Source organism: Pezoporus flaviventris, unplaced genomic scaffold, assembly GCF_033815535.1.
Source record: "Pezoporus flaviventris isolate CSIRO_AGI_PZ_B2104156 unplaced genomic scaffold, CSIRO_AGI_Pfla_v1 ptg000063l, whole genome shotgun sequence".
In the NCBI taxonomy this organism is placed as follows: Eukaryota; Metazoa; Chordata; class Aves; order Psittaciformes; family Psittacidae; genus Pezoporus; species Pezoporus flaviventris.
In genome coordinates this window covers 1,018,961-1,037,237 of record NW_026892611.1, presented here as the reverse complement: position 1 = coordinate 1,037,237, position 18,277 = coordinate 1,018,961, and the positions used below count along the sequence as shown (strand labels likewise).

Here is an 18,277-nt window from a genome sequence, read left to right as displayed (position 1 = left end):
GACTTTAAATAACTCAGAATTTCAGAACACTTCTCCACCCTGTGCTCCTGACCTCCTTTTTTGATGTAAAACTGCCCCACAGAACAACAGAACGATGAGCTCAAAGTCAGCAATGCAAAAAACACAAAGGAAAACAGCACAGAGCAGGTCTGGGGACACTACACGAGAATTCCGTGTCCTGTGGGCAGCACCAGCACTGCCAGAGACCCGGCACTGAAGCACAAGGACGTGCACCAGACCCTGCCCATGTTCTCAGCTCCAGCCATATCTCATAGTTGTAGGGCACATACAGGGGAAAATAAACCCAAGAGGACTTAACAACTTCAAACCCTGGGAACTACTTAATTCAGCAGATATTAGTTTCTTTCTCCCACCCCACCATTTTCCCTCCCACCTGCCAGGCCACCTCATTACTGTCACTCTGCATCAGTTCTTGCTACAGTAGTTTCCTTGGACCTTTGCCCCTTCAGTCAGCTTGAAACCTCTTCCCTATTGTACATCAGAGTCAATGGGAAATTAATGCAAGTCTTTGCTGGGGGAGGGAAGGGCAGAGGGAACAACGCTTTCTGCTGCTGTCAATACTTCTTTTCCTTCACCCTTCTTGCCACATGCACTTCACCAACATATTAAGAAGCCTTGCCCGCATTTATCTGTGCTTGCTGAGGTCTCTGCAGCTATTCCTCATGTGTACAATTGCTCAAGTCTTGGCAGGGTAAGCTCCTTCTTTATAATACAAAGTACCCCAAGTACAATCTTAATTCAATCCTACACAACAATACACCCAGCTGGTGCAGATGTCCCAGCACCAGGAATGACTGAGCAGGGAGAAGAACTTCCCAACATGCTCCAGATTCTCTTTGCACTCAGAAAATGAAGGAAATCTTTCCAAGAGGAGAGCAGCAAAATGCCAGCAGTTAGAAGTAAGCTATTAGTACCTCATGCTGCCCTGAGCACAGAGACCCACAGTAACTTCCAAATTACTCAGCAAACCACAACTTCTACAGCAATAATCTCTTACCAACCTAAGCCACGTCGAACACTGCTCACATAGTTTAAAGAATGATTCCGGTGACTAAGGCAAAGAGAATGCGTGATTGCAAGGCTGAGTCTAAATTAAGCTTAGACAATGATTTTTTTACTTTACCCTTTGTTAAATACTGACCTTGCAATCATTTTTTTGAGGAAACAGCAGATTAATATTTTCTTGTGGGTGAGATCATCTGGTAGAAGGAGAAAAGGGGAGATGAAACTGGCCCTCTCTGAAAGAGAAGTGATGGCACTGACCATATACAAAGTACTGCCAGATACACAAAGTCATCTCAATCTTTTTCTGCTACAGGCTCCCCAGTACAACAAAGCATTTAATAATGTGCTTTTAGTCCACCCTGATTCAGCAAAGCACTCACCCACATGCTTATGCCAACTTAAGTATACGCTTAAGTGCTTTCACACAATAGGGACAGAGAAGATTCAGGCCCTGCAGATGAACTATTATCTGAAACAAGCCCTTTTTTCCTAAGATGACTGGCTCTATTTACAGCTTCTCCTCCCTTTGCAGCATGACCCAAAATGTGTTTAAAGAGAACACAAAAACACAATTGAAAAGTCAAGTAACTATTAGGAACAGCAAAGACATCTATGTATGGCTTAATGAAACAGAGGAGCTGCTCTTTTTCCTTCCCAACATAACATATACCTTGGTCCACATGCAGCACGTTATCCTGTTTCAATAGCTCTCCTCTAAAAATAAGTTAAAAGTTCCCTTAATGCTTTGGATTTCACAACATTTATGAGACTATCACCAGAGTCAACAGGCTAAAAAAAGAATCCATTAGCATTAACTGGCCTGTCACTGGCAGTGACAAATAAATGAATTTGATGGTTTTAGATCAGTCATTAGTAGACCTACCCCCGGGCTGGTAAAGGCTCAGCACTTTGCAGACTCGATGTGCTCAATCTGGAAGCAGAGAGGAGCGCACAAGGGTGTCAGCGTGGTGCTGCTCTCCCATTTCCCTGACCCTCTCACTGCCGACCCTTTCCTGGCGTATCCAAGCAGCAAAGTCTCGGGGCAGAGAAGTTACCTGGCAGACACCATTAAAAAGAACCCAGCAATGCAGAAAAGCACAGGGAATGGAGAATCCCCTTTAAAAACACCCCAAAAATTAAAACCCCCAAGTTAGATAATGTTCATTTTAATTTTTAGTTAGCAGTAAGGCAAAGGGAAGGAAAGCACATTAGTACATTAGCACTACTCTTAACATGAAAGACATCCTTAGGCAGTAACAATGGAAAGACATCCATTTTACACGAGGAAAGACAGTCTGTGGGGTTTAAGGTCAATGTGAACAATCCACCTGAGTAGTTGGGGGGAAGAAATGAGTGTTTCCATCTCCCAAACCAGCAGAATAACAAAAGCCCAGCTCAGCTCTTGCTCCTGACACAACTCACTGCACTCCACAAAACACCCTGCACAGCCACTTCCTTCCTCTGGCTGCATCGAAGAACAGAGATCATGCTCTGCTTGAACAGGTCACAGAGAGCAGGAATCTGAGTCCAGTATAACGGGTTTCAAAACCCTGATCCTCTCCTACCTGGGTTGATTTGCCAGTATTCAGACTCATAACTTTTCCATTTAACCATCCAATGCCAGAAACAGACAAATTCCAGGAGCAGCTTACCCTGGGCAAGGGATCTACATGTCAAGGTTGGTTGAAGAAGATGCCCAAACACTGGCCATCAACCATGAAAAGAAATCCCTCATACTGCCTGGTAAGGACTTCTGCATGCAGCAGATACAGCAGCATTATTAAGGTACACATCAACGCCCACTGGCAAGAGCAGGAAACACTTCCTCTTACTCCATCCAGACCTGCAAATGCAGAGGAATTTAAAAAGACAAAAAGGAATCCTAGGGAACGGGTCTGACCTTGCTGCTCTCCACAGCCTGGTGGGGAAGGAAGGGTGGCAGGAAAGGAAGAACCCGGAGTTCTGCTCGTGTGCTCAGTTCACATTCTTTTGAAACAGACTTCAAAGCCTACCCAATACTTACAATAAGATGGGAAGCAGTGAACTAACCTGGAGGAGTTTCCAGGCAGAAGCACGGGAGGAAACAAGCAACAGAACTCTTGATTTTCAAGGTCCACCATTTGCTTTGGAATGAAATGTCTCCCTGTTACTTTGGCTCACGCTTATCAGGCAGCCAATGGATGCAGACACCCCACCCACACTCAACTTAATTGGAATCAGACATCCACATCCACTGGTTAGCTTTTAAAAATCTCTCCCAGGTTAGCCTGGGTGTTATTCCACAAGGGCATGCCCTCCATTCGCTGCTCTGGAACAGCCAGCTTCACCGGGGTTCAACCAGCAGCCACTCAAATGAAAAGAGAGATGTTGACACTGTTGTTTTTTGCCCAAGAAGGAGGAACAGATGTGCACAACTGCACCTCTTACAGCCCATGTGCCTGGCCAGACAGGAAACCAGCTACTCCACACACAGGGTACACACATTTGCAGATAGACACTGGAGTGCAGAGATGCCAGAACCAGTTACCAGTTCTGAACTGTCCTCTGTTAGAATGAAATCCATGTGACAAAACCATCAATACTCAGCATCACCATCTGATTTCCTTCATCAAATAAAGCACTTTTGCTGTTTTGTGATGAAAGGGTCACCAGAAGACCGTACCCAACCCACACAGACTCGATTTTAACTTCATTTAACAGCCACTGAAGAGGAAGGATACAGACTACAGTCAGCAGGTCACATCCACAATGCCAATGAAATTGTGACACCGAATACTACTACAGGGAGCTGCAGCTTGTTGACTTGCCAGAGCAATTCCCAGCCACATCCATTACACCCTTATAGTAAGTGCTGGGAAGAACAGGGACCTCAGTCCCACTCTGGACAAACCCGAGCACAAAAACCCCAGTGGGTCACCTCACTAACTATAAACTCTGACTGAAGCTTTATCTGCCTCTGTTTCGTACGTGGGTTTGTACGACAAAGCACCCACATTTCTATACTAATAAATCACACACAGATGCTTCCATGGCCACGGAGCTGCTTCATGGACCGAGGCTGCTGTCCTTTCCCTCTTCAGGTTTATTTTGTTCTTTAAGTAAATCCCCAAGGCAGAGGGGTGAGGGAGGGAATTGCTTACAACTGAGAATATCTACTGAACATGCTAAATTTGATAAGGCTTCTCCACCTAATACAGCAGATACCGTCAGAACTGACAGGCTACGTATATTAAAGTCACATTAGCGTAGTCTTCAGTATTCAAAAGGAGATACAAAACTACTACCCCGGCACCGCTGCTTTTTAAGGATTTTTAAGTCAGCAGAGTTATAAATGCTCAACTGTTACAAAGCGCCTTCCAGCACTTGGAAGCAAGACAGATTCTTATCAAGGAATAGCAGCCAAGAGAAAGCATACGGCTATTCTTTTCATCTCGCTGGTAGCCATACACCAGAACCTCAACAAGTTCAACCCCTGCAGCAAGTTTCCTAAAACAATGGCTGCAAGTGCTCCCGGACTTCAGGAGCAGAGCAGGATTACAAACCCTGGCGTCATCTACCCGAGGCAATCACCCAGGATATTCTGGGAGGGTCATTCCGAGAAAATCAGGGAAGAATGCTCCACTCTTACAACCTGCCACTTCTTGCTCAGGAACCAATTTGCATCACCAGAGAGGTGTCTAATCATGGAGATGCAGTTTAAAAAGCCCCAAAGAAAGCCTTTTACTGGGCTGCCCTTTGAAAGGGGAAGGCTCGCCAATTAAAGTGAATCAGAAAGGGGGGGAAGGAGCGAGCAGGGATTCTTGTGTGTGCACAAATAAGCGAGCGTGACCCTGCAGCCACAGCGAGCATGTGAGCTGGCAAGGGAGCCCGGGAACTGCTGCCCACTGAAGAGTTAATCCTGCCGAGGCAGGTCAAAAGGGCTCCTGAAGGAAGGGGATGGGATGGATGGAGGGAAGCCTGCCAGAAGGTCTGTCTGCACAAGAAGGGGGAAGGTGCCCCAGCCTTGCCTCTACCTCAGCACCCAGTCACTGCCAGGAAGGTGACAGAAAAAACCCAATCCCCATTTTGCTGAACACACCAGGAAGAAAGACCAGGAAAAATATCTCCCCTTGCACCCAGCGAAAGACACAGACGTTTCATTAAATGCCATTAATCTCCACAGACCCGAGCATTCGCTGGTTAATTAGACTAAAGCACAGTCACACTTGAACACTGAGCATTCGCTATTCAACTGGGATGAAGGAACAAGTCCAAAACCTTAATTCAGTATCTAATTAAAAAAACAGAAAACAAGAAAATGCAGATGATGAAATGCTGCCCAGGATAACGTCACAACTGATACCAATCTGCTCTTTATTGCAGCTGATTTTCTCCAGTTTCCTAATAAGGCTCCTTCCAATCTTCAGCTTTTCTTTCAAGAGCCCATAGAAATCCTGACACTTTGGGAAGGAGGAGACGTGTGTAAAAAGCAGAAGCAGATCCTGATGACCTCTCCAGAGAGCGAGTCCCTGCTAAGAGTGGAATCCAGCCTGCGTTCCAGCGTTTGCCCCATGCTTGAAAGAGGTCTGTTACCAAAGGAAACAACCACCACCAAAAAAAAAAAACCCTACGTGGAGAAAAACAAACTCCCCTTTGTAAAACTGACCTGGTTTTACATTTACACGGAAATTTAACTCGCTAATATCCTCGGCATAAGACATGCCCTGCTTTTTTTAATTGTTATAGAAGAAATCACACGGGGCAGCTTAACAGCTCTGCTCCAAGTTCTAAACTTGTACAAAGAACACTGCAGAAACAGATAACCGGTAATTGAAGACAGTTTAAAATGTAAATAAGGCTTTAAAAGGTATTGGGAAGGGGGAAAGGAACATCAGTCACAGCACAAGATCATCTTCATACTTCCATTGTGAAACCCTTCAAAATCCTGGTAACTTGGAATTGTATTTTAAAGGCAGCATTAATCCAACAGCAGAATCCACAAGCCACAAACCCTACAAACGAGAAACAATTTGCTAGCACAGAAGCAAGCCAGGCACGTCATTACTCACTAAGTAGTTATTAGATATGGCCTATGAGGAAAAGAACCTCTAAATATTTGACTACATTAGTTTGGTTTCAAATTCTGCAAGTAGAATGCTGGGGTTTATCTCATTTTTTTTTCTTCTTTTAAAGAAATCCTGCTACACACCCAGGGGTTTAAATTACACACTAGCTGTGTGTTCTGTACAGTATTTAACATTATGGTTCCACATGCTATTAAACTGCTTGCTTTCCTGAGGAGCTATCTGCAATAAAATTGTTGGGTTGACTTGTTCAGGTATCTCCTGCCACCAACTTTAAAGCACTTTTCCTTACTGACTTGCATCTGCAGCTTTGCAGCCTTGCCCTTCCATTTTTAGGGGAATACTGAGCTAGCCCAAGCTGATCAGTGGATACAAGCGACACACACCAGCTGAACCAACTCTCAAAAAACAAACACGAAAGAAAATGTCAATTACAAAAGTTTTCTTTCAGCCTCTGGCTTTCCAAATTCAAATACAACCGGCTGCACATGTGGATTTAAAACGGATCTGCTGGTTTTGTTAGGCACAGCCTGAAGAGCAACAACCACTTCTAGTCCATAAGCAGCTCCTCCAGCAGAAATGGCACCAGCGACGTGTCAGAGTAAGCACACGCAGACACAAAGTTCCTCTGCACATCACTACACTGCCTTTGTCCCAGCGTGGAAGCTGGCTGCACTATCACAAGTCCCCTGGAAGGAGGAGGTCACTCCTCCAGCCAGCCTCATCGGCTGGAGACATAAAGCTCATTGTTTCACTGTTCTTGCAAAAGAATACCCCGTGGCCTGAAGAGTTCAGAGCTTCACCAGCAACTTGCTACCCAACGCTTATTAGTCTCCAAGCGCATCTCTGAAGTTATACAAAAGGAAATTTGCAAACAATGAAGGCAGAGATACATTCCCATCCATCACAACCACAGAACTGAAAGCTCAGCTCAAAACACGCCTGAAGTCTGCACTTAATCCGACTGCTCTTCATAAACACCAGGCAAAACACATTGCGTAAAACAGCATAACAAACGCGAGTAATGCAGCAACAATCTCCCACCACCACGGGAGAAGCCTCCCCTCCTCAGCCAGCCACGACCGGCCGGGGCTCCGCACGGAGACAGTTAAACTGGAGACACGTAACAGTGCACAAAGCAGCTCTCCTGTAGTTTCACAGCCATACGCTGATACCCTTAAGACGCCATGCACCGGCTTTAAAAGCTTTCATTGCCAATTCCCTGTGTGAAACCTGAACTGCCTGGCAACAATGATTCTCTGTGTGCCTAAAATCCTATTATCGATCCTCCTACTTACCTTAGGCTGTGCTCGTCGGGGAAATGCAACTTTAGGGTCAATCTGAGGAAAAAGAAAGGGGAAATCAACAAGATAGCTTTTGTTGTCAGTTCATATTATTTTGTTTTTAAATCACTGAATTATTAATCCCTCATTTCTCAGGCTTATCATTCAGCACACCGGCTCATCCAGAACTACTCTGGAACAGGAGACAGGAAGAGTGGAAGAAAACATCTCTTCTGTACACCTCCTCCATCATCTTCTAGGCAACAACCTCCACTGGTGCTCAGGGAGCTCCCTCTTAGTCTCTAGGTGATGCCTCTACAACCAAAACTGTGTGTTAACCCTTATCTGCATGCTCTGGAGGCCGCACAGATATGGCCAGCACGCCTGATCAGATCTTCACCTGCTGTTCCTGACACCTGCACCTTCCTTCAGTTGGGTTTGGGGTTGCTTTTTCTTCTCTGCTTTGTTTTGTCAACTGACTTGGCAACACCACACAAAGAGAGAAATGCAGAACACAAAGCCAATTCACATTTCAACTGCTAAAACTAAAACATTAGAAGGACTACGAGGTTATCCTTGTCAAAAATATGCCAAATTGAGCTGGTTTGCTCCCCCTCAAAGAATACATGTGAGCAATAAAAATGACAAAGGGGCATTTATGGGAAAGGGTGGGCAGAGGAGAGCAAGGCACATAAAATGTACAAGTGTTTTAAACCAGAGAAACCAAGTTCTTAATTATTTTCCATGAAGGAATTACCTGGAGTATTCGCCAGTGAAGCACAGCACCACAGAGACAAAAAAGAAGAAAAAACACCCTTGGTTTAGCCCCTGCTCCCTTGTTCTAAGGTGCAGCACTGACTCCCATTCCAAAGCGTGCCCAAATGCTAATTCTGCAGTTTTAAAAACAACTTCCACATGGGTCATGTTCAGAAAGTGGCTCCTCTTTACCACTCAAAAATCACTTAAGAACAAAAAGACACCACCGCAGAGGCATGGCTGGAGGGGAAGAAAAACCTTTCCAACAACTGCCCAGCCTCAACTGTCATCTGTAAAAATGACTGCAATAAAACGTCTCTGTGCTGCTGATTTTACCTCTGGTTTTAGCAGCATCTGCACACAGGCATCTTCTAAATAAAGAATGTGGAAAAAGAGGTTTTAAAGGTCTAAATCCTACCTTAACTGTGCTACCTGCAACTGCTTTCAGTGTTTTGACTATAACACGCTGATGAACCTAATCCTGCTGTGTTAAGGCATGTTCTGAAGCAGAGGCTTTCATTAGTAGCTTGGGTTTGGTTTTTGTAAGGTTTCCCCCCCTCAAGCTAACCCTGATCAGGTAAAGGAGCCGTTTCCATTTGGTATTGTTATTGCTGTGGTGACATGTATTCCTGTCACTGATCAGTAACCACGAAACTCTCCTAAAAAGCAGTTTTACTCAATTAATTTGTCAAAATTGGAAATATCACAAACATTTGATGCGCAACTGATAAACTGATTCACCTGCATCAGATACAAATGCAGTGGCTATTTTTAGGACACACCTGAGAAATGAGCGATTACATGCCACTTTATTGTTCAAAAAGCATCAAAAGTAAAATTATTTCTCTAGAAAGCTAACCTTTTCAGAGAGATTAACATTATCTACAAATATATTCAGCACTGACTAGGCATTTGTCTACTGGGGAAATACAACAGGTACGGATTTTCCACAGCAATATCCAAACGTGGAGGCAAATGTGCACGTTTCTACATTTGCTTCTTCAAAAGCCAAAGTCTTCCCAGCAAAGAGCCCCAGTCCCACCAGAAGGGCATCACTGCAGCGTCCCGCTGGGAAGAAGTTGGAAGGGGCCATTAAACTCAAAAGCAACACATTCATTTTTGAAGGTCAGTTCAAAGAGCATGGAGTTCTTTGCACCACAGCGACAGCCCTGCTTAAATAACTGGATTTTCCTTCACAAAACCTTTTGGATAAGCACCGGTGGGGCTGGAAGAGGAGCAGTAGCCATGGACACGGGAAATCCATACCTTTTGCATATCCCTGTCAACTATTTAAAGAACAACCAAAATAAAAGAAACAAACTTCTACCAAAAAAATAATTAGTTAGTTAGGTACAACTCTACTTACTGTATCTACAAGTCCTCTAGGAATGACTCTAATACTATTTCTGATAGGAATGGCCATTACCTAAACAAAGCTTTTAACGTAACTGTAAACAAGAGCGACGTTTCCATGCCAATACCCAACCGATCTGCCTCCTGTGCTGAACGTTGAAACAGAGTCAAATGCTATGTTATGCTAAAGAACAGTTACTACAATATGTCTACACACACAGGGCTGAAGGGGAAACCTGCCTAGCTCTGGATCGTACTTTGAAGCTGCTTTACTGATTCCGAGGTTAATTTCTGATCCAGATTAATTCAATCATTACCACACAATCAAAACGGAGGCACATTTGCCCTGGCGAAGCTTCTCACCCCTCCCCCAGAGCTGAGCAAATTAATACATTGCAGGGACGAGACTGTGCTACAGGAAAAAGCTGGGGGAGGACCTAATTATAGTCAGAAATATGACAGGGTGTCCTCCCAGGATTTGGTTTTTTAAGAACCCTCGTTCAAGACACTGTTTGCCTTTGTTCTTCTTATCTAAAATTAGCTTTAAAAACACATAGAGAACAGAGCTCTACACGAGAAGTCTGGGGAGTTTAATCTCAGGGAGCACAGTTGAATCAGTTATCTTACCATATCTGATTAAACCTAAAACCAAATCATTTAGGCATGTGCAAGCATGGGCTACACGTTTAGACAAGCCCAGCAGAATTTGCAGGTCGAATTAAAACACGAGATTCCACCTGCTTCTATGAGAGCTTTGGGCTTTTTGTTTCCATATAAATTACGTTTGGAAAAAGTCACACACTCGTGTTTGCTCCCTGCTTTGTCTCTCCCTCGTTTCACCGCAATCTCGCACACACAGGCACACACAAGACGTTCCAGCACCGAGCCAGGATTCCTCCTAGCACCATGCTCACGTTAAATCAAACCTTCAAGATCCAGCACGCACACTACAAAAGACAGCGACAGCAATGAGCACACTCGGTACGTCCAGCAGCAGCTCTGCCAGACACAGTTCCACCAACACCATCCTTCCCTTCCCTTCCCGAACCAGCCCCCTCCAGACCGACCAGCACCAAAGCGATAATGACCTCTACCAGTGTCCTTCCCTCCTCCCCTCCCAGGTTTGCTGAGACTTTACACGGCAACACAGTAAGAGGCACAAAACTTCATTCTTTGTGCATGGCCTTGATGGCAGGGACAAAACAGGGCCTAGAGCTACACACGCCCCATACGGCATTTTCAGTGTCAGGTCAAATATAAAGTATCAGGTCAAGGGGGGAAAATGCATGTATAGGGGTTTTATTGAGAAAAGTGAATAAAAACAAGCGCAATGCTCATTTAAAAAAAAAAGAGCTGAGCTGAATCCCAGGAGCATATTCCTTATGTCACCCACTGGAGACTGAGCACAGCAAAGAGCTCGGGAGAAACAACAACAAACGAGGACCTGTGCTTTTCCACCGCATCCACGCCGGAGCACTCAGAGCTTCCCACCGACGAACATCCACGTTTCCCTAGGGCCCCGGCAACACAGGTGAGGGGGCTCCTGCCAAAAAATGACTTTGGGAAACGGCACGGGAAGCAGCTCCCGGGATCTGGCAGCAAGGCACTCCCACCTTGACACACGCGCACCGAGAGAGGAATAATCAATGGACAGAAGCGGAGAGTTCCCTGCAGAAAGCATTCTGCACCGGAACACCGACAAAAAAGTTGGGTTTTACTCCACGATGTTTTCAATGTCACCGCTCGATGCAACCCGCTGCTGGGGGAGGAGCCACCGGGCGGTGGGGGGAGAACTGGCATTGAAAAATAAACCAAAGTTACCGCTTTCGGTGAGTTAAAGGCAGAGCCTGGGGAAAAACCAGGGCAAACGCGGCCATGCCAAGTCCCCGCTCAATGACAGCTTGACGCCGCCCCGCAGAGAAACCCAGCCGAAGCCGCAGCCGAGGGCAGGGTCCCTGTAACGTCGCCTGCCGCCCTGTCACCGTGTCGCCCTGACGCCGCGGACGAGGGGCGGGCGGGCAGCCCCACGCACGGACCTACCGTCTTAGAGTCCAGCTCGTGGTGGGGCTGAGCCAGGACTTTGTCTACACTCGCCGGATCCGCGAACGTAACGAACCCGAAGCCTCTGCGAGAGACAAAGAGCGAGGGGATGGGGGCTGATGAGAACCAGAGCCTGGGGGAGAAGCCACAAACCCACCGCGCTGCCGTCCCGTGCGTCGTCCCGTCCCGCCGCCCCCCCCCCCCCGGCCGCTCTCCGCCTCCACCGGCCGCTTTGTTCCCTTCCTCCCGGCTCGGAGGGACGCGGCGCAGGGGAAGCTCCCGCGGGCCACGCGTGAGGGGCAGCGGAGGGGAGCGGGGGGCCGGGGTCCGCCCGGCCCGACGGCAACTCGCGAAGTTTGCGAGCGCGGTGGCGGCGTTACCTGGAGCGCTTGGTGGTGGGGTCCCGCATGACCATGCACTCCCGGATCTCCCCGAACTTGCTGAAATAATCTCTAAGGCTGTCTGCGGAGAGAGACAGAGAAGCCGAGAGGCAGCGGAGGCAATGAAGGGGGGGTTGGGGGGGGGCAGGCCCCGGCGCGGCGGGACGCGGCCCACGCGGGGCGGGACGCGCGGTGAGGGGCGCGGGGGGCCGGCGGCCCGTACCTGGTGAGGTTTGCCAGCTGAGGCCGCCGATGAACATCTTGCTGGAGGGAGACAAGAGAGCGGAGTTGAGCGCCGGTGCGGGATCGGCCATTTTGACGGGGCACCTCACGGCGGCGCGGCGCGGAGCGGGGCGGGGGGTGAGGGGTGAAGGGAAGAGGCGGAGGTGGGGGGGGGGAACGGCCGGTGCTCGGCTCTCCGCCCCGAGACTTACCCGGGGTCGTGCTGCGCCTCGCCGGGGCTCCCCGAGGTAGCCTGGCTGCCGTCCGCCTCCATGGCCGCGCCGAGCGAGACCCCCTCAGAGGACCCCCCCCGCCCGCCCAACCCGCCCCCCCCCGGCCCGGCTCCTGTTGGGGCTCGGCTCGCTCCGGTTGCCTTTCCCCTTCCTTCCCTTCCCTTCCCCCCTCCTCCTCCCTCCGCTACCGGAGGATCTCACTGGAGAGGCGCTGGGGCAGCAGCCAGATCCGTCACACGTGGGATGGGATGGGATGGGATGGGATGGGATCGGCTTAGCTCAGCGCCGCGCCGGGCCGCCTCCCCCCGCCGCCATCTCCCCTCCCTCCCCCCCTCCCTCCCCTCCTCCCTCCCCTCCCCTCAGCCCCTCCTTCCCCGCGCGCGCGAGGGGAGGGGGGGCGGAGCCCGCCGCCGTCGCGTGGCCCGGCCGTGACGTCACCGCCGCGCGCGCGCCCCGCGGCACCGAGCTCGCTCCCGCCCCGTTTCCCTTTCCCTTTCCCAGCCCGTGAGGTAACACAGGGAACAACCCCCTGGAGCGGAGCCGCAGGGCCCTGGGGTAACCCAAGCCCCGGCGGCCATCGGTACCCGCAGAGCCCCAGTGTCACCGCATCCCTGCGCCTGGGGCTCCTGCACCCCGGTACCCCCGCATCCCGGTACCCCCGCATCCCGTGTTACCGCACCCCGGTACCCCCGCGTCCCGTGTTACCGCATCGCACCCCGGTACCCCCGCATCCCGGTACCCCCGCATCCCGGTACCCCCGCATCCCGTGTTACCGCACCCCGGTACCCCCGCATCCCGGTACCCCCGCGTCCCGTGTTACCGCATCGCACCCCGGTACCCCCGCGTCCCGTGTTACCGCATCGCACCCCGGTACCCCCGCGTCCCATGTTACCGCATCCCGGTACCCCCGCGTCCCGTGTCACCGCATCGCATGCCGGTACCCCCACGTCCCGTGTCACCGCATCGCATCCCGGTACCCCCACACGTCCCGTGTTACCGCACCCCGGTACCCCCACGTCCCGTGTTACCCCATCCCGGTACCCCCGCGTCCTGTGTTACCGCATCACACCCCGGTACCCCCCCATCCCTACTCCAGCCGGGACAGGAACCAACCAGGCCCTGCCCCCGCGGGGCAAGCAGCACCAGTGTGCAAAATAAATGGATGGGGTTGTTACAGAAGAGCCTTTTCCTTCCCTCCTGTCGATCTTGGCTATTTCTCCATACAATCACCAAGCAATTTTAAGTGAAGAGTGCGGTTCCCAGGCTTCCCATCACCCCTTCAGTCCCTCTGCCTTCCTGGGTTCAGGAAGCACGAGGCAGGTTTGGCTGCTGGAAGGAGGGAACTCCCGTGACAAGAAAATGTGGGTTTCTCTCTCTTACAACGCAGTCGGCACTGCTATCCCTCCCGTCAGCGAGCAGTAAAGGGCAGATGGCTCTTGAAGGACTTTATCGGCACCTCCTCTTTTCCACCTTTCCCAGCGCCACGGCCGGGTTGGGGCAGGTGAGCAGTTCCAACCTGTGCAGTCATTTTCCCTGTTTCCCCTGCACATGCAGCTGAGATTCACCAATCTGGCTCCAGGTTTGGTGTTTGGTTTTGCACTGGGTGAGGTTTACAAACCTTAAATGATGGAGGTATATAAAGGTGGAAACCCCACTAGGGACTGGCTGTGAGGAACCCAGGGGCAGCGGAGGCAGGACAGGGGGTGTAGGGTTCTCCCCTCTGCTCCAGATGCCCAGGAACCAGTTCTGCTTTCCGAGAACACAATGTGCCCGAGGGAAGTGGGAGATGCCGCAGCATTAGATAACAGCCCAATGCAAACCACTGCCCCACCGCATCTGTGGAGCACATGTGATGCTCTGGAATGTCACTACAAACCAGTAAGCCCAGTGCCCTGCTGCTGCATCCTGGACAGCACGCACCCATGACAGGCAGTTAAACCCCAGCTTTATGAGGAGCAAACCCTCTACGGTCAGCACGCCCCTAAGAAAGGATCCTACCCCTTTCCCTGTCCCAGCAAGCAAAAGCCATACCCACTTCAGCAGGGATGCTCTGGAGGTGCCTTCAGTGCCTGAAGCCCACAGTGACAAACCAGGGCCCACTGTCCTGCTTCTTGGGTACCACACATCCCTAAAGGTGCTGTTCCAGCCACCTCTCCAACCCAGGGAGCACTGGCAGCCTTGCCCCTTGCTCTCCTCTCTCTGACCTGTTCATGCTAAGCCTGAGCTCCCAGCAGACTGTCAGAAGCAGCAAATGAACCCTGAAGCTGGCATCGGTAACTGCTGGTCAGGTGGAACCACCTCCCCAGCCGCACAATTAAAAATGGGAGCAGTTATCCCACCAACAAGCAAAGTTACTGCTGTTGATACAAACCAACCCAAATTCCAGAGGGCAGCCCCATAGACAGCTATTCAGGAACACTATCTATCCACATAATCATACAGCACCTACTTCTCATTAACAACAGATTTCCTTTTGATATATGGCAGGTCTATCCAGGTCAGAGGCTGAGATGCACAGTTTAAGATAAGCATTTATAAAGCCCAAGTGACACATGATTCCAAATGCCATACAAGATGCATGGGTCCTGAGAGCCCGATTCCTGAAACAAACACATCCTGGGCTCCTAAACCAACATGGGGCTTTGGGGAATCCTTTGCGGGGTAAGGAAGCTGGCAGCTGAGGAGGTGTAGGTCCTTGGTACCCACCTTGCAGCCATCGGGACATCCTGTCTCTGCCATGCAGCAATGCTGAATGGCTGCATCTAACTCAGGCTGCCTGGAGGATGAGTTCATCTGTCTGGTGCTGGAGAAATCTGCATTTATGTTTTGTATGCTCTGTAAATCCAGTGTCATAATAAAAAGGATCTAAATCTTTACTGAATAATTCATTTTTGTGCATAAGGAAGAAATAATAACCTATATTATATTCCATCTATCATTTAGTTCTTGAGATTGATTGGCTGGTGGGTTTTGGAACAACCTGGTGCCTGACAGCACACTGGGGCCTGGCCTCCTGGCACCCAGATACGGCTTCACCTGCAAACATCATTTAGGCAGCATCACGGAGGGGCAATACATGGGGAGCTGCCAGGAGATCAAAGATCATGTGAAATGCAGAACACATCATCGCAAAGAGTTGGTCTTGTCAGTGCATCTCTGCCTTTGGGGTTACCCTCAGTGTCTGCAAGGTACAGGAACATGCTGGGAGATCAAGCTCTGCCTTGGAGGAGATAGAGCACAAAGAAAGGGACCACAGTTTCAGACTTCTCTGAGGGGCCAGGAAAGGCTGGCTAGACACAGAGAACATCTCCAAAGAGCTGGGTGAAGGCTTTCTATGCACCCTAAGCAGTCACAGCAGAGGACAGGCTTTCACACACACAGCACCCAGCAGCTTCCCTGGGATAGTTATAAGAAAGCTTCCACAGAACACAGATGTTTCTATTTCGGGCTGCCACCCTTCAATACCCACCTGCATTCCTGAGTGGAGAGCTCTGCCTGTCCCCACACACACTCAGTCCCTCTCCACTACCAGCTGCTCAATCCCTAATCAATTCTCACAACAAAACTACCCTGGAGTCACGTGAAGCAAAACCCCCAAACCCAGCATCAGAGCACTGCCCATCCATGGGACTTGCAGCTCCCCGAGACCACGGAAAACCAAGCAAAAGCCACTGGAGTTTGGCTGCACACAAAGGAGTCGCTTTAAAACACCCCAGCCAGTGCCACAACTGAAATAGGTTACCCCAGAACCCATGGGTTTCGGGAAGCAATCCCAATTCACACCTAGGGCAAATGTGGCTCTAGACTTTGGGTAGACACTGTAGTTTTTCCCAGTGCAAGCTCCAGATCTGCATCAAGTTACTTCAGCACCTTGCTAATGAAGATGTCACACTGACCTCATTAAAAACATCGGGATTTTCATCTGAACTGGGAAAATGGCATTTTCCAACTGTTTCAGAAGAATAAAACCCAAACATTATCAGGCCCATCTTTGAGATAAGGGAGGGGGGGAAGCTCTGTGAGGAAAGATTTCAAAGCCTGCTTTGTTTTCATCAGCTTTGAAACCAGCAGACAGCCCTGAGAATTTTGTTTTTCAGAACTGGAGTGTTTAATTCTATTCACGACTTCCAGGCAATTCTCTCTATAGATACACCAAAAAAACCCAGCCAGACCCCTTGAAACAAACCCTGCCCTTTCAGATGTGCTTTTCCTCCTGAGGAATTGCAGGATACAGATGAAGTAAGGTAAAAACAAAACAGGGAGGCAAGGCAGGGGAAGAAGAGGTTTGGGTTTGCCCCTGTGCAGCTCTCCTGCGTTAAGGAGACACCTTATGGACCACAAATACCTGTAGCTAGATTTATGCCAGGAATGCAATTTCCTTCCCTCTCCCCAAACAAGGCTCCCTACCTTATTTCTCTACCCGATTGTTACCAAAGGCCTTTAAGACCCTCTGATAAACTGCTCCCCACGTCCAAACCAATATTAGTAACTATGAATCTTCTCCTATAAATAATTTCCAGAAGGAGATCAATGCTACAACAGAGTCAATGGATTCACTGGAATCATTTCTTCCTCTTACTCCGGGATGTTTTTTCCCCTGCCTCCACGAATCAATTATGATGATAAAAGTACCCTGGAACACCCCCAAAATAAAGATAAACAGTGTGCATTATCAGAGGCTGGGGATGTGCACAGCATTGAAGATATGTTACCTTCTCCATGGCACATTTGTTTTCCTCCACAGACAGTTAAGGGAGGAAGAAAAAGGAGGCACAGTAAATGAATGGTCTGGATGTAACACTGCATTAATTCCCTGACCTTCTGCATTGAGTGACTAAGAATCTCAATCTCAATTATTCCTTTCATGATGGAATCTAAACCAGACACAGCAAGTCCTCACGTTCTTGCTCAAAACGAGGAGAGGTGGAATGAGAGGAGCCAGCCCGATCGCTCGGCACCGAAACCACATTCATTATCAGTTCCATGTCATTCAAACAAATTGACTGCAGGAGAAAGCAAGAGCATCCAAGGAGAATTACTGCAAAACACGCACTGGCAGGATCTGTATAAATACACACATTTAGATATGCATATGCACTTAAAATGCACGAGTCTGAAGCTGAATCAGGGGTAGGAAAAACAAGGCACTCCCTAGAGGGCATCGTCGCTATGAATTTCCATCAGGCACATCAACACTGATGAAAACACCCTGAAAGGCTGAGGAGCCAGGCTCACTGGGGATGCCCACACATCAGGTGAGTTCACCCCTAACAGGGACCATGTGAGGGAGCCCGTTATGAGATCTGGAAACACCACACAACGAGGAATATCTCAGCACAGATCTTCAATGGGTATGAAGCTGTCAGGGTTACACTAACAAGGGACGCTGGTTAAAGATCAGCCACTCGTGCATCACCTTTGAAGGTATTTTCCTGCAGCTGAAAAGCCAGGATAAAAAGGCTCCAGTCCCACTGTGTGAACCTCTCCATGCAAGGGGCTGTGTCCTCGGCAACACTTGGTCCCGTTACAGCCTCAAGTACGGCTGTGTGCTGGCAGGAGCCACTGGCTATGATCAAGGCCGTTACCAAGGCTCTTTGGTCCCTCCCTCCTGGATTTACCTTCAGAGTCATTCCCTGGCCTTCCAGCAGCAGATGTGAATTGGAATCCTGAGTCTGCCTTTCTGGCCAGGGCCTGGGGGTGGCAAGTGGAAAGGCTGCAATAAGCCTGGGAGACAAGAACTCCTATGCAGCCTCTGGCCATATCTTAAATTCCAGCATCATATGTCAGGAAGAGATGTGCCTGGTAAATGCAGCTGTAACTGCATTAAAACACCCTAATTTAATTCTAACCACATCATTACAGAGGCGCAGATCAGATAAGCACAAAGAGCTCAGGAGAGATGAAGCCGGTACTTGTGGGCT

The 18,277-nt window shown here is 49.3% G+C and overlaps 1 protein-coding gene across 30 annotated transcripts in view; it reads right to left on the bottom strand.

Annotated features, from left to right (window-relative positions):
• MSI2 (musashi RNA binding protein 2) overlaps positions 1-12,488 on the bottom strand; it is a 212,767-nt gene extending 200,279 nt beyond the window's left edge. For 28 of the 30 annotated variants that reach the window (XR_009746341.1, XR_009746343.1, XR_009746346.1 and 25 more), the window contains exons 1-5: positions 12,336-12,488; positions 12,125-12,165; positions 11,902-11,983; positions 11,522-11,606; positions 7,388-7,429 (exon numbers count right to left, since the gene is read on the bottom strand). Coding sequence is in view for 23 of the 30 variants with exons in the window: in XM_061469943.1 (XP_061325927.1) it covers positions 7,388-7,429; positions 11,522-11,606; positions 11,902-11,983; positions 12,125-12,165; positions 12,336-12,397 (312 nt within the window). In the remaining 7 variants the exon portion in view is untranslated. The remainder of the gene's footprint in view (positions 1-7,387; positions 7,430-11,521; positions 11,607-11,901; positions 11,984-12,124; positions 12,166-12,335) is intronic. The other 2 variants (XM_061469949.1, XM_061469946.1) reach the window with 2 other exon arrangements.
• Between the last annotated feature and the right edge of the window lie 5,789 nt (positions 12,489-18,277).